Below are 19,171 nucleotides of genomic sequence, written 5' to 3'. Positions count from 1 at the left end.
GACACGTGTAAATTACGAGTCCGCCTCACTATCCGTTGACACATCAATGGTTATTGACGACGAAGCAGTAAAACTTCCTCCGGAAACGGTATGGATTGTTCGGAAGGAACGGAAGGGAATCTCCACTTCAATATTCTGGGATTTAATGTTACCCTTTTCCGCGAACTGTATCGACTGTATCGTATAACGTCTTCAAGTTGGTGCGTCTTTGTCCGATGGTTTAGAAAAAGTGTCCGCCTCGAGTATGGCGGAACTCTCTCAAACCCGCCAGGTTACATTCGGGTCGGGTTACACCGCCTCTGATACAATCTTGCCAACTGTTGTGATGTGAATTGTGTCGTGTAGTGTTGTCTTGGCTGTTTATACATTCTGGTTTGTGTGGTGTTAGCCCTGTGCCGTCATTTAAATCTATCCTTATTCCTTCTCTTATTCATTTTAAATGTAATTTTAGATTTTATTTTCTTTCAGTATATGTTGGTTTTTGAATATTCTAGCTAGCTTTATTCGTAGAAATGTCCGTGTGTTCTCCCTCTATGTACCATTAATATATAGATGTTAAGCACCGTAGGAGGGGACAGAGATTTGAACCACCCGAACGCACAGTGGGACATGTCACAATTTCGACCATGAGTTGTTAACACAGCTCACGACATCGTAGATTGACCGTGTCGAATCATCATAATACTTTATCGACCGATAGCCTGTTAATCGACTTTTAGCTATCGACTTCTTTATGTAAAATAAAGTATAAGTTCAATAAGTTTACCTTCCGTTGAAACAAAAAGTAATGAACATAACACGATATGTAACGAAACATTAGCCGGTACTGGGAGTAAACGCGCGTGAAACCAAACCGGTACTTAGTGAATGGTGGTCGATAAAGTGACACGATACACATAAAAATCCATCGAGCGCTCTGTTTTGCTTGTTTCATGTCTAGGGTTACCAACTGTTCTGATTTAGCAGGATATGTCCTAATTTTGAGATGCTTTTGGGGCGCTCCGATTTAGCCTAATATGTCTATCACCTTTGAATGCAAACACATGCAGGGTAAAAGTAATGCTGCTCTTCCCAGCAAACATTCAATCGTATAACTTTACATACTCCAATTTGCGTATAAAGTGGGATCGAACTACAATCATATATAATATCGATCAAAGTATACATCGTGTATATTTAAAATAATATAACAATTTTATTTTACGGTAGTGTATATCATAGAACCGATTACTATGATATACACTACATCATATATGCATGTCGGGGGTTTCCGTAGCCACATTGGTTGCGCGTTCGCTTAGTAATCGATCGATCGTGAGTTCAAATCTCAGGCTCCTCATTGACCATCTTTGTGTTGTTACAGAATAACTACGTCCACGTAACAATCATCAGCGATGGAGATCGATCCACGGTCGAAATAAGATCGATTCATCCATACAACTGCTCTGCTTTGAAAGACACATCGGGCTGCTGTTCTATTAATAACTCAACAATCATATCAACTGTCACCGCTGTCCGGTGGTTTAACTGGATAATGGAAGAACAGAAAGAATACTCTTACGCCTAAATGGCTACTGTGTAAATGTACCATGTGCAATGGTGTAGAAGGAATACTCTTACACTGAAAAATGGCAACTGTGTAATGTGCTAATTATAGATGTGATATGTATCAAAACGATCAAAATGCGGCTCTGTTACAGCTCAAAATGCTAATGAGCCAAAAATAAGCAAATGGGATAAAAAAAATATACACGCATGTCAGGCAGATGCAGTTCGTTAGTCGCATAAACGTATAACTAAAATCAATATATAACTGCGATAAATCATCTATATAAATAAAAATGTAAGGCGAAATGTGTTTGCTAAGCGCGAAACCAGAAGAAGGAATCGACCGATTTGAGGCAGCTTTATTTTGATGTGTTCGTCTCTACCCGTAGACATCTTCATTTTGTTGTATTTGTTGTATTCTGACCATAGAACAATGTTATAATGAGAAAAAGTTTAGAAATTTGTTCTAAAGAATTTATAACAAAACAATAATTTTAGGCGGGACGAAGTTCGCCGGGTCAGCTAGTCATATATAGTATCGATGACTGGTGGTTATTCAAATTTAGGGACGCAAATAGTATCTACCATCTGGTAGACGCCAGCAGGCCCAAAAGTAGCTTGTACCTGCATCTCTTTTTTTTTATCCTGCATCTCTTTTGTATCATATGTACGTGTTTAGTCTCTACCATCTGCTAGACGCCAGCAGGCCCAAAAGTAGCTTGTACCTGCATCTCTTTTGTATCATAGCACAGCTCCAGAATTATATTTCAGATAGCCGTGCGAGATAGCTATTGCTCGATAATCCAAACAACCGGAGTTCGAATCCCATCGGAGAAATTTTCTTAAGCAATCACCACCACGCATTTTAAACTTTTATGTCCTCCTTGCACTGAAAGTCAATGAAATGATTTCTATTTCTACAAATATAAAGATTATCATATATACAAATGGCGGAAATTCGTATTTTTCATTTGTGTGTAATAAATCGTATATGCGTGTGACAATAGTCGTATCAGGTCACATATAAGTTGACTATACAAACTAATTCGAAAGTATTTGCCTTATACGTATATTGCCTCCACTTTTGCATGTATATGCCAGTTAGGCGCACCATATTCCACCAAAAATATTGAATATATGATGCTGTATATACGCTACTTATACGATTGATTCATCAATTCAATCTTCAAGTTAAACGTTTGCTTTCAAATTCAAAGGAAGCGACAGCTGAAGAGAACGAAATTGAAGAAACGATGTTTCAGTGTGAGTATAGAATACTCACGATCGAAAACGATTTTGGCTGAAGAGAAAGGAAGAACTGAAAAAATCATTTTCATCTTATTGTTTTGAAATCGTCTAACTTAATAATTTAAAAAGAAATGTAATTTTTGTTTGGGTTAAAACTTTTTAACGTAGGATTACGTCTATTTGGAACATATTGGGGTACAATGTGAAAACGAAAAATCTGCCTCATCGCGAAAATTGTCCGATTTCAAGCGCTCATTGTTTAGTCATTTGCGGATGGACTTTCGATGAATTTGCATCAATCAATTTAGGTATTCCCTAATAATTTAATACAATGAAGAAAATTATATATTTTATGAAACTAACCATCGAACAATTGAAAAATGTTAGGAGTTATCTACATGAAAATCCCGCATTCTGAGAAATATTAATTCAAAATTAGTAATGAAATACCTATGGCAGGATTTCGTTGTTTAATGTTTATGAAATATCCGTTCTAAAAAAGTCGCTCAACAAATTCTTCTTTTCCTACCTTACACATTAGAGGTTGGGTGTATTCAAAGAATTTGTTCAAAATATTGATCTGGATAAGTTGACATTTTCGTCTAAATTATTACTAAGTTAGATTGAAGCTTACATACAAATTACATACAAATAAAACACATATTTAAACCAAACATGGTAATTAAATTTTTTTGGAAAACTGTGAAAATCGGAAAATTGTATTCCCATATATTTCACAATTACATTGCGAGAAGCATTTTTAATCCATTTGATGTTTGCCCTAGTAAAATTGCTCTTATTTCGCAAGTGGGAATAGATTTTCATTTTGAATAACGCATTCTATATCTTCTATCTATTTAAAAAAAATAGATCACCAAATGTGTTGCTAAGCGCAAAACTCGAAAAAGGAATCGTCCGATTTGAGCTGTCTTTATTTTATTTTATTCTCTGTATCAAACATGTATTCTATGTAACAGAGAAACATGTTATTTGCAAGTGTTTCCTGAACGAGAATTGTGCCTGAAAATAATTTTAATTAATAATGAAAAGTTCTGGTATAAAGGGTGTGTCACATCAAATTGCATCACGGAAAAAACGCTGTAGAAATTTAATTTTTAGGAATTATATCTTCAGCTTTCGCTTATAATCAGATAAGAGTGTATAGATCACGTTGGCCATGCTTCACTGTCAATTTTTCGTAAATTTGGAAAAATGTCGTCGAACGAAAAAGAGCGTCGTGAATTAATCCTGCGCACTCATTTCGAGAATCCGGAGTTGTCACATCGGGACATCGGTAAGATGCTGGGAATCGTCCAATCCACGGTCAGCAGATTACTAAAATGATACTTCGAGAACCTAACCATCGACCGGAAGGTGAAGAACGGCAAAAATGGATGCTCCATCAGTGAAAAAGATCACAAGCGCGTAGTTAAGCAGTTTAGACGTGATCCGAGAAGTTCGGTCCGGGATGTCGCCAATAAGCTGAATTTGTCAAGTTCATTCGTCCAGCGGACCAATCAGCGGGAGGGCCTGCGTACATACAAGGTTCAGAAGGCTCCTAACCGCGACGAAAGGCAAAACATGGTGGGGAAGATGCGAGCCCGGAAGCTGTACACCGAAATGCTGACGAAGCCGCATTGCCTGGTAATGGACGACGAAACCTACGTCAAAGCGGACTTTCGTCAGCTGCCGGGCCTGTTGTTCTTCTCCGCAGAGGACAAATTCAGCGTTCCGGAGGAGATTCGCAAGCAGAAACTATCCAAGTTTGCCAAAAAGTACATGGTGTGGCAAGCGATCTGGTCTTGCGGAAAGCGGAGCGCCCCCTTCGTGTTGACCGGCACGGTAAACGGGCAGGTTCACCTTAAGGAGTGCCAACAGAAGCGCTTACTACCACTTTTGAAGCAGCACGAGTGCCCGAACATCTTTTGGCCGGATCTCGCTTCGTGCCACTATTTAAAGGACGTGTTGGAGTGGTACGAAGCCAACGGGGTCACCTTCGTGCCAAAGGAAATGAACCCGCCCAACGCGCCGGAGCTTCGCCCAATAGAGAAATATTGGACGATTATGAAGCAGGCCCTCCGGAAGAACCCAAAATTTGTCAAATCGGAGGCGGACTTCAAGAGAAAATGGATTTCTGTTAAAAAAAAACTACAACCTGACGTTGTATAGAACCTTATGGACGGGGTAAAGAGGAAGGTGCGAGCATACGGGCTTGGGTTCGAAGTATGACTAAAAAGAAAATGCCAAAAGTTGTTTAATAGTTTTTATTTTACTGTCTAAAATTTTCAAAAGGATCGGTCTACTGGGGGAATTCCTACAGCGTTTTTTCCGTGATGCAATTTGATGTGACACACCCTTTAAGTGTCTCACATTCCGAAAACTTAAGCTTTGATGGCCATTAAACAGTGTCTCATTACTCAAAATGGTACTATTTATCGAAATTAAATTGATTTTTGGATACAATAGAGCCTTCATTTTCATTTGACTACAATAAAATTGATTTACAAATACATATTCATGGTGAAAAACTAAAAATATGTTTAATCACCTTTGTCTCAAATTCCGAACACCATTCTTGTCACTGACTCATATTCCAAACAATTTTGTCTCAAATTACGAGCAGCAAAAATGCAATTTTTTGTAAAAAATCAGAACTTTTGAACTACTGAACAGATTCATATGATCGATATATCAAATTAAAGTCAATTAGCTAGTCTTTTTTGGAAAAATGTTATACTCGCAAAACATTGTATTTTGCTTTCGTAATTATTCTTTGTATTTGTTTTTTACAGTTTACATGGTTTCGGGACCAAGGGCGTCTATAACCCAAAGAGTGTCAGGGTTTTGATCAGTGTCTTAGAATATCAACAAATATTCACGAGTAACGAACATGATTTTATTTCAGTGTAGATGACTTTTTTTCAGCTTGAAACACACTGCCCTCATTATATTGATGACAATAACAAACGAGTTCATTTTGTTCACATCGCTGTTGCTTGAACAAATTTGCTATAAATGAATGCGACATTGAGTGGGGTTCTTAACTTCGCTGTTATTTATACTTTGGATATCAAAAGCAACAAATTGATATTCATCACATCCGAAACGATATTCGTTCTGGCAGTGAATGTAAGTTCAAAATAAATTCTATTTGCCGGGACGGTAGCAACGGCATATGCAGAATGGATACAACGAGTGGTTTTAGCTACCGTCAAGTCATTTGCGACATCGGGAATTTCATAAGGTATTTCCGAATACGGCATCCGGCAGCTGCAAAACCCAACCGCACACAGCAGCCTCAGGATAGAAGTTAACAACAGCTGAAATTCATTTGGTTGAAATGAAATTCAGTTCTAATAAGTTCCGATAATCAAGATGAAAATGACACTGGGTGGTAAAAATAAACATCAAAACATATTGAAGGACAAAAGTTCATTTGCTCATATTCACTGGTTGCCTGGATCTGTCATTTTAATTTTCGTTTGGAATACATAGGTTTTCGATGCAACCTAGCCCGAAAATCTATGCATTTGATCTTAGGGAAGATGATTTTTTTCCAACACTGGTTTTGATTATTAAATTATTTATGATATTAAAGTTCAGTAAATTTACAGTTGAAAATGAAGCGTTCGGAATTTGAATCATGCGTAGAAATTTGATTCATATTCCGAACACTACTTCAATAAAATTTTTAATGAAGATTTCTGCATAAAGTATAATTTTTTTCACAGTTATTGTAGGTTTTTACATTCTCTAGCACTCTCTCTCATGTTAACAGCAAACCAAAAAGTTGAAACAACTACAAAAACTGAAAAATGAACGATGCTTGTTTGTCTTGTTTTCATTATTCAATTATTTATAACATACAAGTTTGTAAATTCACATTTAAAAATGAAGTGTTTGGAATTTGAGATAAAACGGTACTAGAAAATTTATGGTAAAAGGAAATTGTAAAGAGTTGAAGGGTAATCAATGTATGAAGAGTTCTGCGATTGAACCCACGATCATTCGCTCAGTAAGAAACCGTGAATGTTTGAAAGTATTCATATCAAAAAATAAATTTTCGGCGGAACGAAATTCGCCGTGTCGGCTAGTGATGGGTATAAGCTTACCTTGTACTACTGACCGATGGGCCCGGCGATCCGCTAACGAAATCTCCCGTGGAGCTCCATCTTTTGCCCATGCCGCTCCCGCTGCCGTTCATTCCTCCGCCGATTCCGATAGCTGAGGCGCTTAGATTTTGCATGTTTGGTTGCTTAGGCGAAGGTGACGGTGCAGGCGATATCGAGTGGCTGCTCATGGAGTCGGAATGCAGAGATCCGTTGGAATGATGAATCGCCTTCTGGGCTAAACTGCTAGCCTTTGCGGTTCCTATGTTGCGCGAGGGAGAACTGGTAACCCGGGCCGGGACCCGACCGAAGCGTTTCTCGTCCGCAGTGGAATTTACTATAAGGAGTGATTATATTATCATCGCAGTGTGTGTACAACTTATTAGCAAAATACTTACACCGAGTAATGGTATTGCGGGAGAATCGAAAGCTCTTGCTGGACAGTGTCGAACCACTGTGCGAGCTTCCCTCTGTCATTTTGCTGTTGTCAAATGTGTTATCAATCGCACTCATCCGCCGGAGAACATCGGCCAGTGTGGATTTGAGACACACAATCTCATCTTTCTGTTCTAGCACCACCCGTTCCAAGTCGTTCACTCGTTCCACCAGACTGGCCTTCTCTGTCGCAAGCATCTCTTCTGCAAGGAGAACATGAATAAAAACGAAGCGTTCAGTGCTTGCCAACTGTATCGATTGGTAGATAATTAATTAAAAAGCATTATTACGCCATCCTTTCTGAATATCGTAAACGTCCTTCAAAGGGGATGAGGCTTCGATTGAAGTCACCGTCGATACCCCTTCAGCAGCCATTGCTTCGGTGAAATTAAATTTGTACTTGTTAACACACACTCCTCGAAACTCATCGATCAAAACAACCGCACATTATCGCAATTTTGGCTAATGTAACAACGAAAGGCAAAACAATCAACTTCTACTAATCAATCATCAAACAATTGGAATTCTATAACACAAAAAAAACGATGGATAACAAATCGGCCCAAGAAGGGACACAAAAACACACAACACTACGCTCGAACAAACGGCTCCAGACGGTGGTAGCTCTAGTAGTGCCTGTCAAGGAGCCAGCAGGGCCACCGCGACTGGCACCGGGGACAGAGCTGCGCAAGCGTTGGAATGTGTTGTGCTCCGGCATTATCGCACACCGTCGGGGGGCGACAAAACCGAGAGCTTTGGGAATTGGCGTGTGAATGTGATTCACACCGCACTCCTCTATCTCTGTACCGATATCATATAAACATTGGCTGGCTATCGGTAAACACTCGTCGTCTTCGACCGACTGACCGGTGTGGGTATCGAACGAGATCGTTCGATTTTCTTACGTGCAAGTCTTGGTAGCCAGACGGGACACAAATTGCGACGCATGAATAGTTTAGTTGGCCTTCCACCAGCTGGAGAGATATTTATATACAATGTTGTCCGGGGTATCATCGGTGGGCAGTGTTTGAGCTATCGATTACAATGAGCAGCATCCGGGCTGATAGAGGGACTGACTGAATAGCTGCAATCGTTATCAGAAAGTTTTTTTTTGCAAAAATGTGCGTGCAGATGGAATGCAGATAAGAAGACATAGGTACTCAGGGTCATTGATACTGCTTATCAAAAACAAGTGAACCACTGTTCGAATCTTGCTTCACTTTGGTAAGGTAATTTGGTAATTGGTTTGTTCAGTCGAAAATATGATCATGGTTTGTCCACTTTTTTGAATGCTCTAATTCAGCACACCTTTGTCAAATCAGGTATTCGAATGTTTCAAAACATATAAATTAAATCGTCTTTTTCATGATTTACAGTAGTTTTATGGTATATTTTTACAGAATCACATGTTTTAAAGGGTTATAAAATACACCATCTATTGGTGTCAATGCGTCCCTCATTCGAGCTAATTTTTAATCGATCACCAGATGATTATTTCGCACGTATTCAGACCTTTTCCGGATTATAACACTTACAAATATTGTAAACATCATTCTTGAACACCATTTGTATCAGATTTACATAGCTAAACCATTAAAATTAAATTAACATTTTGATGAACTCAGTGCACCCGTGGCCGAGTGGTTAGCGTCTCACATTATCATGCCGGGTGTTCGGGTTAGATTCCCGTTCTGGCCGGAGGATTTTTCGTATGAGAAATTTTCTTCGGCTTGCACTGTGGTCACGCGTATTCTAGAGCTTGCCCCTCGGAATACAATGAAGGCGTGTTATTTGGCTTAAGAAATCTCAACTAAGTATTAATAAATGACGCTAGCATTCGTTGAGACGGCAAAATTTCCACAGAGAACGTTAACGCCATTCAAGAAGAAGATGAACTCAATTCTGATCATGAGTTGTCCAATTTAATAATCCCCCTTATTCCACGCGGCGAGTGACGTGAGATAGCAAAGTTTCTCGCTCCATTGTGGAAGCTACCTTATTTTTCAACTTCTTTTTGATACCCGAGTCGGTAACATATGAGGACACGACTTTAAATCTCACCTAGTGACAAACTATCGTCACGCCATTCGTCTACGGCAGGGTTCCTCAAAGTGGTCGATATTTCGGCTTCCAAGGGGTCGATACAAACGAAAACTGATTTTGGGGGTCGGCGAGGTCAAAACATCAACTCCTATTAAATAACGCAAGTTCTCATTCGAAACTTTCAAAATACTGCCTAAGTTGTATTACGCGAATCAATTTGTTATAAGAATGACTAATATTTTAGTAGAATATATTAGGTTGGGGAAGTAATCCGTTTTTGTTGCGTATAACTCAAAACTTTATTTGAGATATTTAGAACTGTCCGATTTGGGTCAAATATGCATCGTTTTTTTGTGGTGCCATTTTAAAGGTAATATCATAATGTCTCTCTCATAGAAGTTTTGGTTCCTATTGGCGAAAACTATAGTAATCGTTTTCACAATCTTCTCTTGATTCCAATTTCTTATCACTCAGGAAATGTTGCAATGCGAGAAACAGGTGGTAATCACTTGGTGCCAGGTTAGGACTAGATTTTATTACCCAGCCAACCTCCCGGAGTTTCCGGTGAGTAACTATAGACATGTGGGGCCTTGCGTTTTCCTGATGGAACAAAACATTTCTACTGCTAGCCAATTTTGGCCGTTTCTGGTCAATCGCTAGCTTCAAACAGTCCAGTTGTTGATAGCAGTGTTGCCACACGTACAGATTTAACTGGAATGGTATAGATTTTTTCGTTATTTTTGGTACATATTCTGTACGGTACAGAGTACAAATTTTCGTCAAAAAGTACAGACTGGTACAGATTTTTTCCGCGTGTGGAATTTCTTACATTTGAACAATGCAACATTAAGGTATCATACTACATTTAGGCAGCAGTATCGCAATCGCAATCGTATCGAAATCTCAAATGTATCCGCCATTCCAACAGTACGGTGTCGACATCTGGATACGAAATTAGTTTCTTTCTGAAACTCATCATTATAAGATCAAATTATCTTCAGATAAAATTTTTGTATGAGATTATTATACCACATGAAGAAAACAAAGTTTTCCACTCACATTGAACACCAGTTTGATACGAAAAAGTTAATTTTCATTAATGATTTTCATTTGAAAAGTGCTCATTCTGCCTGAAAACTCATTATTATCTCCGACACTTCACTAACTCGTAAAACGTAGTTTAATGGCGTGCCGTTTATTTCGTTCCCACCGTGAAGTGTATTCGAGAATCAGGCCCTATGTATAATCATCATCAAACACACGAATGACTTGCAAATGTGGATATAGTGTTTGCAGTAAATAAATGAGTGTTTTTTTCATGCTTTTAAAATAGATTTTTCACTATAAGGAATATTTTCGATGGTACAGATTTTTGGAAGGAAAAGTACAGATGAGAAATATTTTTATACCCTCTTTTATATACCCCTCTGGTACAGATTAAAATGTTGCAACACTGGTTGATAGTAGAGATCTGAATTTAGTGTTTGGCCATACGGAAGTAACTCATAAACAATGATACGGAAGTAACTCATGAACAAATGATAATTAAGTCCCACCAAATACACACTAAAACCTTCCTGGCCATTAGTCCTGGTTTGGCCACCGTTTGAGCTGCTTCGCCATGCTTTGACCACGATCGTTTTCGCACAATACTGTCGTATGTGACCCATTTTTCATCCGTTTGAGTCTTAACTTTAAGAAATGGGTCTATTTGATTCCGTTTGATAAAGGCTTCTCAGATGGAAATATTATTCAATATTATTACATATTAACAAGGCTCATCGTTCATAAATTCGTACAAGATTGGAAAATCGGCAAGTAAAAAAGCGTGAACTAGTTCGTGCGAAATAATGTGCTTGAGTGTACAAGTCTTTCAGGCACGTTTTGACTTGTGCTATATTTGACACATATACTCGATTTAATAGGAGGCAGTCATGATCAAATATAAGTCGAAACATGGTCCTTTTATTTTACTGTATAACAAGTTTGCACTTAGGTACTTTGAGAAAATTAAGGTAAGGTCACTTAGCCCTTTATAAAGCCGTGGCAACTATATTGTCACCCACAAAAATATTTTTCTCGCCGCACTTCGAATATTATTTCAATATTTTGCTTACCCAAAGACTTCTAAAGGTATCTGGCAATACTCCACTTTTTGAGGTTGCTCAAAATTTACGATATTAATTTGCGAGTCATTTTTATGTAACGGGTGTTAAATAAAAAATGAGAATTTTTTCAGCGATTTCAGTGTTTTTTTTATTAATAACATAATGTATTTTGTTCAAAAAAATGTCAGTGAATGTTTGAGTAAGGGCCGTGGTCTGCTGTTCGACGCAACTTTGTCGCGATGCTCTCACAAGAACGTTGTACGGCACTTACGTCCATTTTCCGGATACAATTCCGGATTCTTATAGTCAGTTGCTTCGTGTCCTTGGCCCTCCAATTGTTTTTATACACACTTGGCACTGAGTGAGCCAAAGAAATTCTCTATTGGGCGGCACTGGGGCAAGTTTGTTGGGTTACGATCTTTCGGCACGAACGGTATCTTTTTCTCCTTAAGATACGCCAGCGTCTTCTTGGCGTACTGGGAAGACGCCTTGTCCGGCCAGAAGACGTACTTCTCATCCGCGTGATGCTCGTTCAGGAACGGCAGCAGGATTTTATCGAGGCACTCTTCTCGATAGATTTGTTGGTTGATTGCCAGACCGCTCGGCTTAAACCAAGGCTTTGAAATGCCTCGGTCGGAAATGGCGATGTACAACATAACCTTTTTTTTCAAACTTGTGCTTGAACTTGTATTTCACTTCAGGCGGTGTGGATGACTTGTCGCTGGAGTAGTAATTATCATTTACTGGAATATGCGTTTTGGACAGCGGAAAATAGCTTTCGTCGTCCAGAACGAAAGACGTCCCGCGGTATTTTTTGGTCATTCACCGACACTGTTTTTTAACCGTCTCAATCTGCTCCTCCGTGTACTCCGGCGACCTCGTCTTCTTCCTGCAGACGATTCCTTCCATCTTGAGGGTCCGATGGATCAATACGTGGGAGCAGCCATATTTCCGACTGGCGTCACGCAGGCTGGTTGCGTCCTTGTTGTCAAACAGCTTCTTTAACGATGTCTTCCTCTGCTTTGTCATTATCGTTACCGGACGACCACTTCCGACCTTCTGCTCTACGTTCAGGGAACTCAGGATACGATATACTGTACTGACAGGTACATTTTCTTCCTTAAAATGTGCCACCGTGAACTTTTTTCCTTGCTGGAAATGCGTTTCGCAGAACCGTACAACGTTCTTGTGAGAGCATCGCGACAAAGTTGCGTCGAACAGCAGACCACGGCCCTTACTCAAACATTCACTGACATTTTTTTGAAGAAAATATATTATGTTATTAATAAAAAATACTGAAATCGATGAAAAAAAAATATTTTTTTTTATATGTGATTGAAAAAATTCTCATTTTTTATTTAACACCCGTTAGGAAAACCGCGATTTTAGAGCACCGGCAACCAAGGATGGTTCCAATCGTATCAACGAGCGCTCGTTACATTCTCTTATTTGATTCATTCAACGCACACAATAATATGTTTTAAATCACTCATGAAACAGAAAACTGACGTGTCAACGAAAACACTGGATGAACACAGCGTGAGAGTCATCGTTTGGTATCTGTGCGCGTGTTCATCGATGCTCGCCTGTATCATTTTATGATTCGTTCGTTAGTTTTTGCTGTCGCTCTACTTTCGTTTCCTGATCCGATTGGGTGCTTAGCCTCGGAGCTTTGAATCGAATCGCTTTGTGATAGAGTGGTGTCGCTCTCAGAAAAGAATTGAATCTTTTAGCTTTTCGATGTGCTAATGCTCGCAGGTACGCACCTAACAGTTGTCGTCTAATAACTTTTAAAAGGAAAGCCAATAGGGTTCAGTTTGCTTACCAAATAGTAACTATATATAACCTTCGAAACGCAATTTATAAATACTTCGAGTTTTGCTTGTCCAATATTTATTATAATACAAATTGTCAAATGCGGACTTTTCGGCACAAATTCGTAGCCTATGGAGCAAACGATCGCACTTATTGAAATAAACTTGTATCAAAAATAAATGATTTATCATTAGTAGCGTGTGTAGGCACCATCTAAGAGGGGATGGGTAGTTGATTACTTGCTGGCTAGACTGATTTGTTGTAAATTTCGAAAAGGTATACGATGCATCCTCATGAAGCTAGATCTCGTCCCTCTAGTTTTGTAATCTGGTTGTATCCACGCTGGACTTTTATGGCTTTCGCAGAAACACCAAATCTTCGTAGAAATCGTTTTGTCCAATTGTCTGCAATGGATGATCAGTTTCTCAGACTGCTCACTCTCGACTAGAGATGAAACGGAATGTTGATTTTATTTTAACTCCGGATGATAAAATTTCCCGGATAATCGAATTATAAAAAAATTAAGAGGAAATCTCCCGGTAAACGTAAAATAACTATGATTTGCACTGACTTATTTGTATAATGTAATATCTTAGCCACAAATTGACTAGCGCCTCATGAGGGAGGAGTAATGTTTTGAAATTCGAAAAAAAAATCATTGCCTTGTTACAGCTCATGAACCGAAATATTATTCAAATGATTAAGTCCAAATACAAGCAAAAGCTTGGCATCCAGGAGCCAAGGAGAGTTCGATAAGATGGTTAACCGAATCAACATTAGGGATGCTATGTTTTGGGTGGCCGAGGCTTTGGACGAGGTACCGACTGATTGCATTGTGAAGTCAAGGAAAATGTTGATATCCCATTGTTGACTGTAAAAGAACGCATGAACGCATTAACGGTGATTCTATGGTTTTCGGAAGACTCAAACTTTGGCGTCTTTACGACAATAGTAAGTAAAGTCTGAATGAGCTAAAATGTTGTATAGTGTATTTGTTCGAGGTAATCAATACTTTTCAGGAAGTCCCATTCGTAAATTTGAGATGACCATTCTCACTGGAACTCTAATGCACATCGTTACTCATGAATTTATTTCTAAACCGAAATAAATAATAATTTGAAAGAAAAAAAATTAAATTAAATTAAATCTATTCTGCGATAATATCGTAACATATGAAGATGCTAAATAGACATCTTTTGAGAATCCAGTAAATCAAAGGACTATCCAAGCGGATTCAAAGATTTATCACTTATTTTGTATTCTTTGCAACAATCTCAACACTCCTACCCCAACTTTTACTTTTCTTTACTACATCCATGATTATTCGAAAGATCATATTATATATGATGCACTGTGGATAACCGAATTAAAACATACTAAACAGACCCTGCTCATCAACATGGATGTAGCATTAAATTATCATATTACGTATGTTTAAATATTAAATCGATGTATTCATTTAAATTTGGAATTTCCAACGTATATAAATCTACTGCAGATAATCGAAACTAGTTGTATTGACCAACCCCTTTTACAGTCCTCTCCTCTATCTAGCTTCGTACAAATTTGTTCAAATAATCATATTTATAAAGTATATTAACAAATTATTCAACATTTTCGATAAAAAAAAATCAAAACCAAAATACTCCGGATGATAGAGTTTAAAATTCCCGATAATCGAGCCTCCGGATTAAAATTATTTCAATATATCCCCAAAAAATCATAATTGTAACCTTTTCTGTTATTAAGTTCTTAACAGAAGAAAATCTGTTCAATATTCCTTGCAGAAAACGTAATACTCTGTTAATATGTGTTCTTCATCTCCACTCAGTTTTTAAAGTCAATTAATTAATCCTCTTTAAAACAAAATGATTGATTGTCGGTCTGGGCGACCATTTGCGCGAGTATATTAGGGTTAAAAACGTAACGTTATTTGATTGTGTGAAAAGTTCTTTCGGATTTACATTAGAACTTCATTTCTTTTCTGAAGAAACATTCCGCAAAAACTGAAATATGTATATTCGGAAGATTACTGTATCGTATTTATTTTCCATCGATTGGTGAAACGCTATACTCCATGCGAAAACTGATAAATATTGACCATCCGGATAATAGAAAAATTCTTGCTATCAATTTCATATCACATCTGTGTGTATATTCGCATGCACCAGACTTTTTTATTCGATGTTTTCTTCTTTACGTTAGCCATGTGGTCCTGATCATTTGTCGTTAAAAGTTACCTACTGGCGGTTTTCCAATTTCCTTTAATGCTGCAAACAAACAAAAACAGACTTCTGTACCACAAAAACAAACTACTGTACCACAAGCATTTACAAAATATAACATCTTTTATCGCATATACAATTAGTCCACATTAATCTAAAATATGTATTACACCTGATAAATTTTAAGAATAAGTAGGGGACATTCAAAAACAACTGATCGAATAAAAATCGCAGCTTTGTTCCCTGCTTATAAATTTTTGTACGGTATGCATCACAATATACAGAAATTTGCTGCATTGACCCCTAAAACGCTTGCTGTCGGTATGATAATTGTTCAAATGAGTGCAATCACGGGAAAATTATCGCTTGGCGATCCTTCTCTGTCTCATCCACACACAAATCCGATCGATGGAGAGTGAATCATTGGTCGACAGAACTGCTGTTCTTTCTACTTACGAGACAGAATGAACTTGTCTTCCACATGTTTGGATTCGCTCACTCACTGAGTGGTATCGTATGATGCGAGACCAACACGTTGATTGAAGAAGCTGTTTTCACTTGCTGAAAAAATTTGGTTGCTTTCGTCGATTCTCTCGTCAATCACCAACATTGCCGGCAACAATTTCTGTTTAATTTCGTTGAAAATGCAACATGTTGATAAGTTTTTCGCTGTCATTTTCAATTTTCATGCAGTTTTTCAATAAATGGTGTATTTGATGGAAAATTAAAATTTTCAATTTATTCTTTGTAAGTCGATCTTTGTAAGTCTATATAAAACAAAGTTTTTTCGCTGCACTTGAAATATTGTTTTAATTTTTGCTTAACCAAAGGTGCAATAAGGTGAGCTTCCAAGGCAGCTATCAACTGTTTCAACAGTTTATTTTTTATCAAAGGTAAAAATGTGTTCTTCCACATGTTCTCTGAAGTTTGAGTCCTTGCCTAGTTTACACGGCCTTAGGAAGGGTTAATGAACAGCAAAGTTTTTCAATTGTTATACATTTCGCAGATTTAAGAAGTTTGGCTATAGGGGTCTAAGGTATCACTTCATTCTCGAAAAAGGGGTCTCTTGCCCAAAATAGTTTGAGAACCCCTGGTCTACGGGAATGCAGTGACTTGGTCCATCTCACCTCATTCGCCGCGCGGAATAAAGGGGATGGTTGTTTTGTACACATGTTTTCTATGGCAACCGCTTGGCGCGCTGCAGTTTGTTTATTGTCTACTTGTGATTTCTAAAGCCAGACAAACCATGATCATATTTTTGGACGGACAAACCATGATCATAATTCCTCTTTGAGAAAAATCGTGAAAAGTATAAAAATTTGAATAGTTTCAACGCCTTATGGTAGTACAGCGCGGACTCGATTATTTACAGTTTCGGATTTATCTTCACTGTATAAAATCGAATCCTGTATATAATCGAGACAAAAAAATTTTTTTCTATTATTCGTTTTTTTATGCATGTATGTTTTGTTTTTTGAATTTAGAATAAGTATTTGATTTTTGATTCATCCCCTTAAAGTGAAAAAACACATTTCTCACATGACAAAAATTTATTTTACAAGATTCTCTCAGAAGGTAATAGACGATCATATTTTATGAAAAAAATCCGTCTTCGCATATGTTGAAATTTCAACAATGACAGAGTTATAGAACTGTTTTTTTTTGTTTCGGACTCTGTTACCTCAAACTGGCTCTACATTTAAAAGTACACTATGGATGACGCTTCTGTTGCTTTCATTTGACGGATGAGAAAATTTAGTATAGGATATAGTAGTGGAACATCCAAATTAGTGGATTTAAATAACATTTTGGAAGTGAAAAATTTCAAAGTTAATATTTTTAATTTTATCCTCAAAATTTATATTAACCTTGATTGTTTCCATAAATTAAATTGAAGCTCTCTAACCGCTCTACAATTTGTTCTTCGACACCCTACTTTTATCGTTCTTAATTTCGCAGCAATATCGATATAAATAATTCCTGGTGAAAATTCAAGCAAAATCTTCAAAAAGCACGATTTTTACCCCACTGTACATGTAATAGCCACTTAAATTTCACCTCAACGTTGAAAGGCTACATTTTTTCTTAAAATAAGTCATATTTTAAATATAAAAAAAAATTCGAACTGTATATAATCGAGTCCAAAATTGTATATAATCGAGTCTGTATATAACGAGTCCGACCTGTATTAGCAACTAGAGACTTGGGGCTTTTCAACAAACCCAAACTCGTATCGATTATATGTGATTTTCATGAAGAAAAATCGATTTGCATTTACTAGTTGCGTAAAAACACCCCATATCGGACAAACCAAGATCATTAACCCTATTTATAATTTAAATCAAACATGTTGTTGTAATGTAATCATATTTCTGGTTTGGTTATGGTTTATGATCATCGTTTACTAAATTATCGTAGAAATCACGTTCCAGCAATCACTCACACAGTAGTGAAAACCAAGTCGATCGTTCATTCATCCCGTATCAAAACCATAGAATGGTCCCCAAAAAGTCCGGATTCACTGAACACCCTGAAAAGACTGCTAGTGAAGGAGGTGATACATTTTTTTTCATTTTGACAATTATTCGGTTGCATTTCGCCGTTTCAACCTAACTGCTGTCAAAACGTTTTTTTTTTATTCTCTCAGTTTCAACCTAGTTTCGCACCAGGTTCAACCTGAAAGCTGTTGGGTTCGCACTGAGATGTTTCACGGGTTCGCACTCGGGTTCACCAATACAACTATACTGAACTGTCATGTTCCGAGTATTGTTTTGGAAAAACCAAAAATAAAGACTATGAGATGAAAAACCTGCTACAACTGAAACTACCAACGGAGACGTTTTGACTATTATCGGAAATGTAAATACCAACGCTACAGACAGAGCAGCCTGGTGATTACGTCTAGCTATGCGAACAAATGTTCATTGAAACGATTGATTGTTCGCATAAACGTAATCGTTTTCCAAATGGAAAGAAATATGTTTTAACCCCGGAAAATCTCCTAGGCCCTCTTTTTGCCGATAATATCCTTCAACTGGACAGAAATATTGAATAAGATTTCCAAATGTGACAGAATAGGCACCTAATTGTATTTTACTTATTTTTTACAATTTTTTGTTTTTTGATATGGGTACGTTCGTAATTCTTTGAATCGTCTGACGTTTACACACAACCGAGTAACTGACAACGTATGAACCCGGCTTGAAAAGACGTTTATTTGGCGTTACCTGGATAGACAGGCAGAAACCAGTAGATTGGATCTTTGAAAGTTGGGTCAGTTCAAGCTGTCTTACTGAAAAACAAGAGAGAGATCTAGTGAAAACCACCAACTAGATTTTGCAATACGGATTTGGATTAACGCACACATAAAAAAATGTCAAAATATTGTTTTATTTCGGTATTTTAGTGATAGGAACTGTCATTTTGCACAACTTGAGATAACATAATCAATAGAGAAGAAAAGGTAAAAATGTTAATACAGTAAACATTCACTAACTGGGCGAAAAGGGAAGATCAGTTATCGACATTCGCGTTTTAACTGGTCCGGCATATTAAACGTCAAATCAAATCGAGGGGAAATTCAATGAATTGTTTGATTCGCGTTGATTATGAAATTGGATTAAAAAAAAAGGATTCCAAT

The 19,171-nt window shown here is 37.6% G+C and overlaps 2 protein-coding genes across 10 annotated transcripts in view; one reads left to right on the top strand and one right to left on the bottom strand.

Annotated features, from left to right (window-relative positions):
* The window catches only part of LOC129767283 (echinoderm microtubule-associated protein-like 2), a 58,208-nt gene that overhangs the window by 5,130 nt on the left and 33,907 nt on the right, over positions 1 to 19,171 (bottom strand). For 6 of the 7 annotated variants that reach the window (XM_055767992.1, XM_055767988.1, XM_055767994.1 and 3 more), the window contains 2 exons: positions 7,304 to 7,543; positions 6,909 to 7,242 (listed from right to left, as the gene is read on the bottom strand). In XM_055767992.1, coding sequence (XP_055623967.1) covers positions 6,909 to 7,242; positions 7,304 to 7,543 — 574 coding nt within the window. Of the gene's footprint in view, positions 1 to 6,908; positions 7,243 to 7,303; positions 7,544 to 7,630; positions 8,079 to 19,171 lie in introns of those variants that run through there. The other variant, XM_055767993.1, reaches the window with a different exon arrangement.
* The window catches only part of LOC129767285 (zinc finger protein 677-like), a 44,786-nt gene that overhangs the window by 12,142 nt on the left and 13,473 nt on the right, over positions 1 to 19,171 (top strand). The window lies entirely within an intron of this gene.

The sequence above is a fragment of the Toxorhynchites rutilus genome, chromosome 2 (assembly GCF_029784135.1).
Source record: "Toxorhynchites rutilus septentrionalis strain SRP chromosome 2, ASM2978413v1, whole genome shotgun sequence".
Taxonomy (NCBI): Eukaryota; Metazoa; Arthropoda; class Insecta; order Diptera; family Culicidae; genus Toxorhynchites; species Toxorhynchites rutilus.
This window is presented reverse-complemented; position numbering and strand designations above follow the sequence as displayed.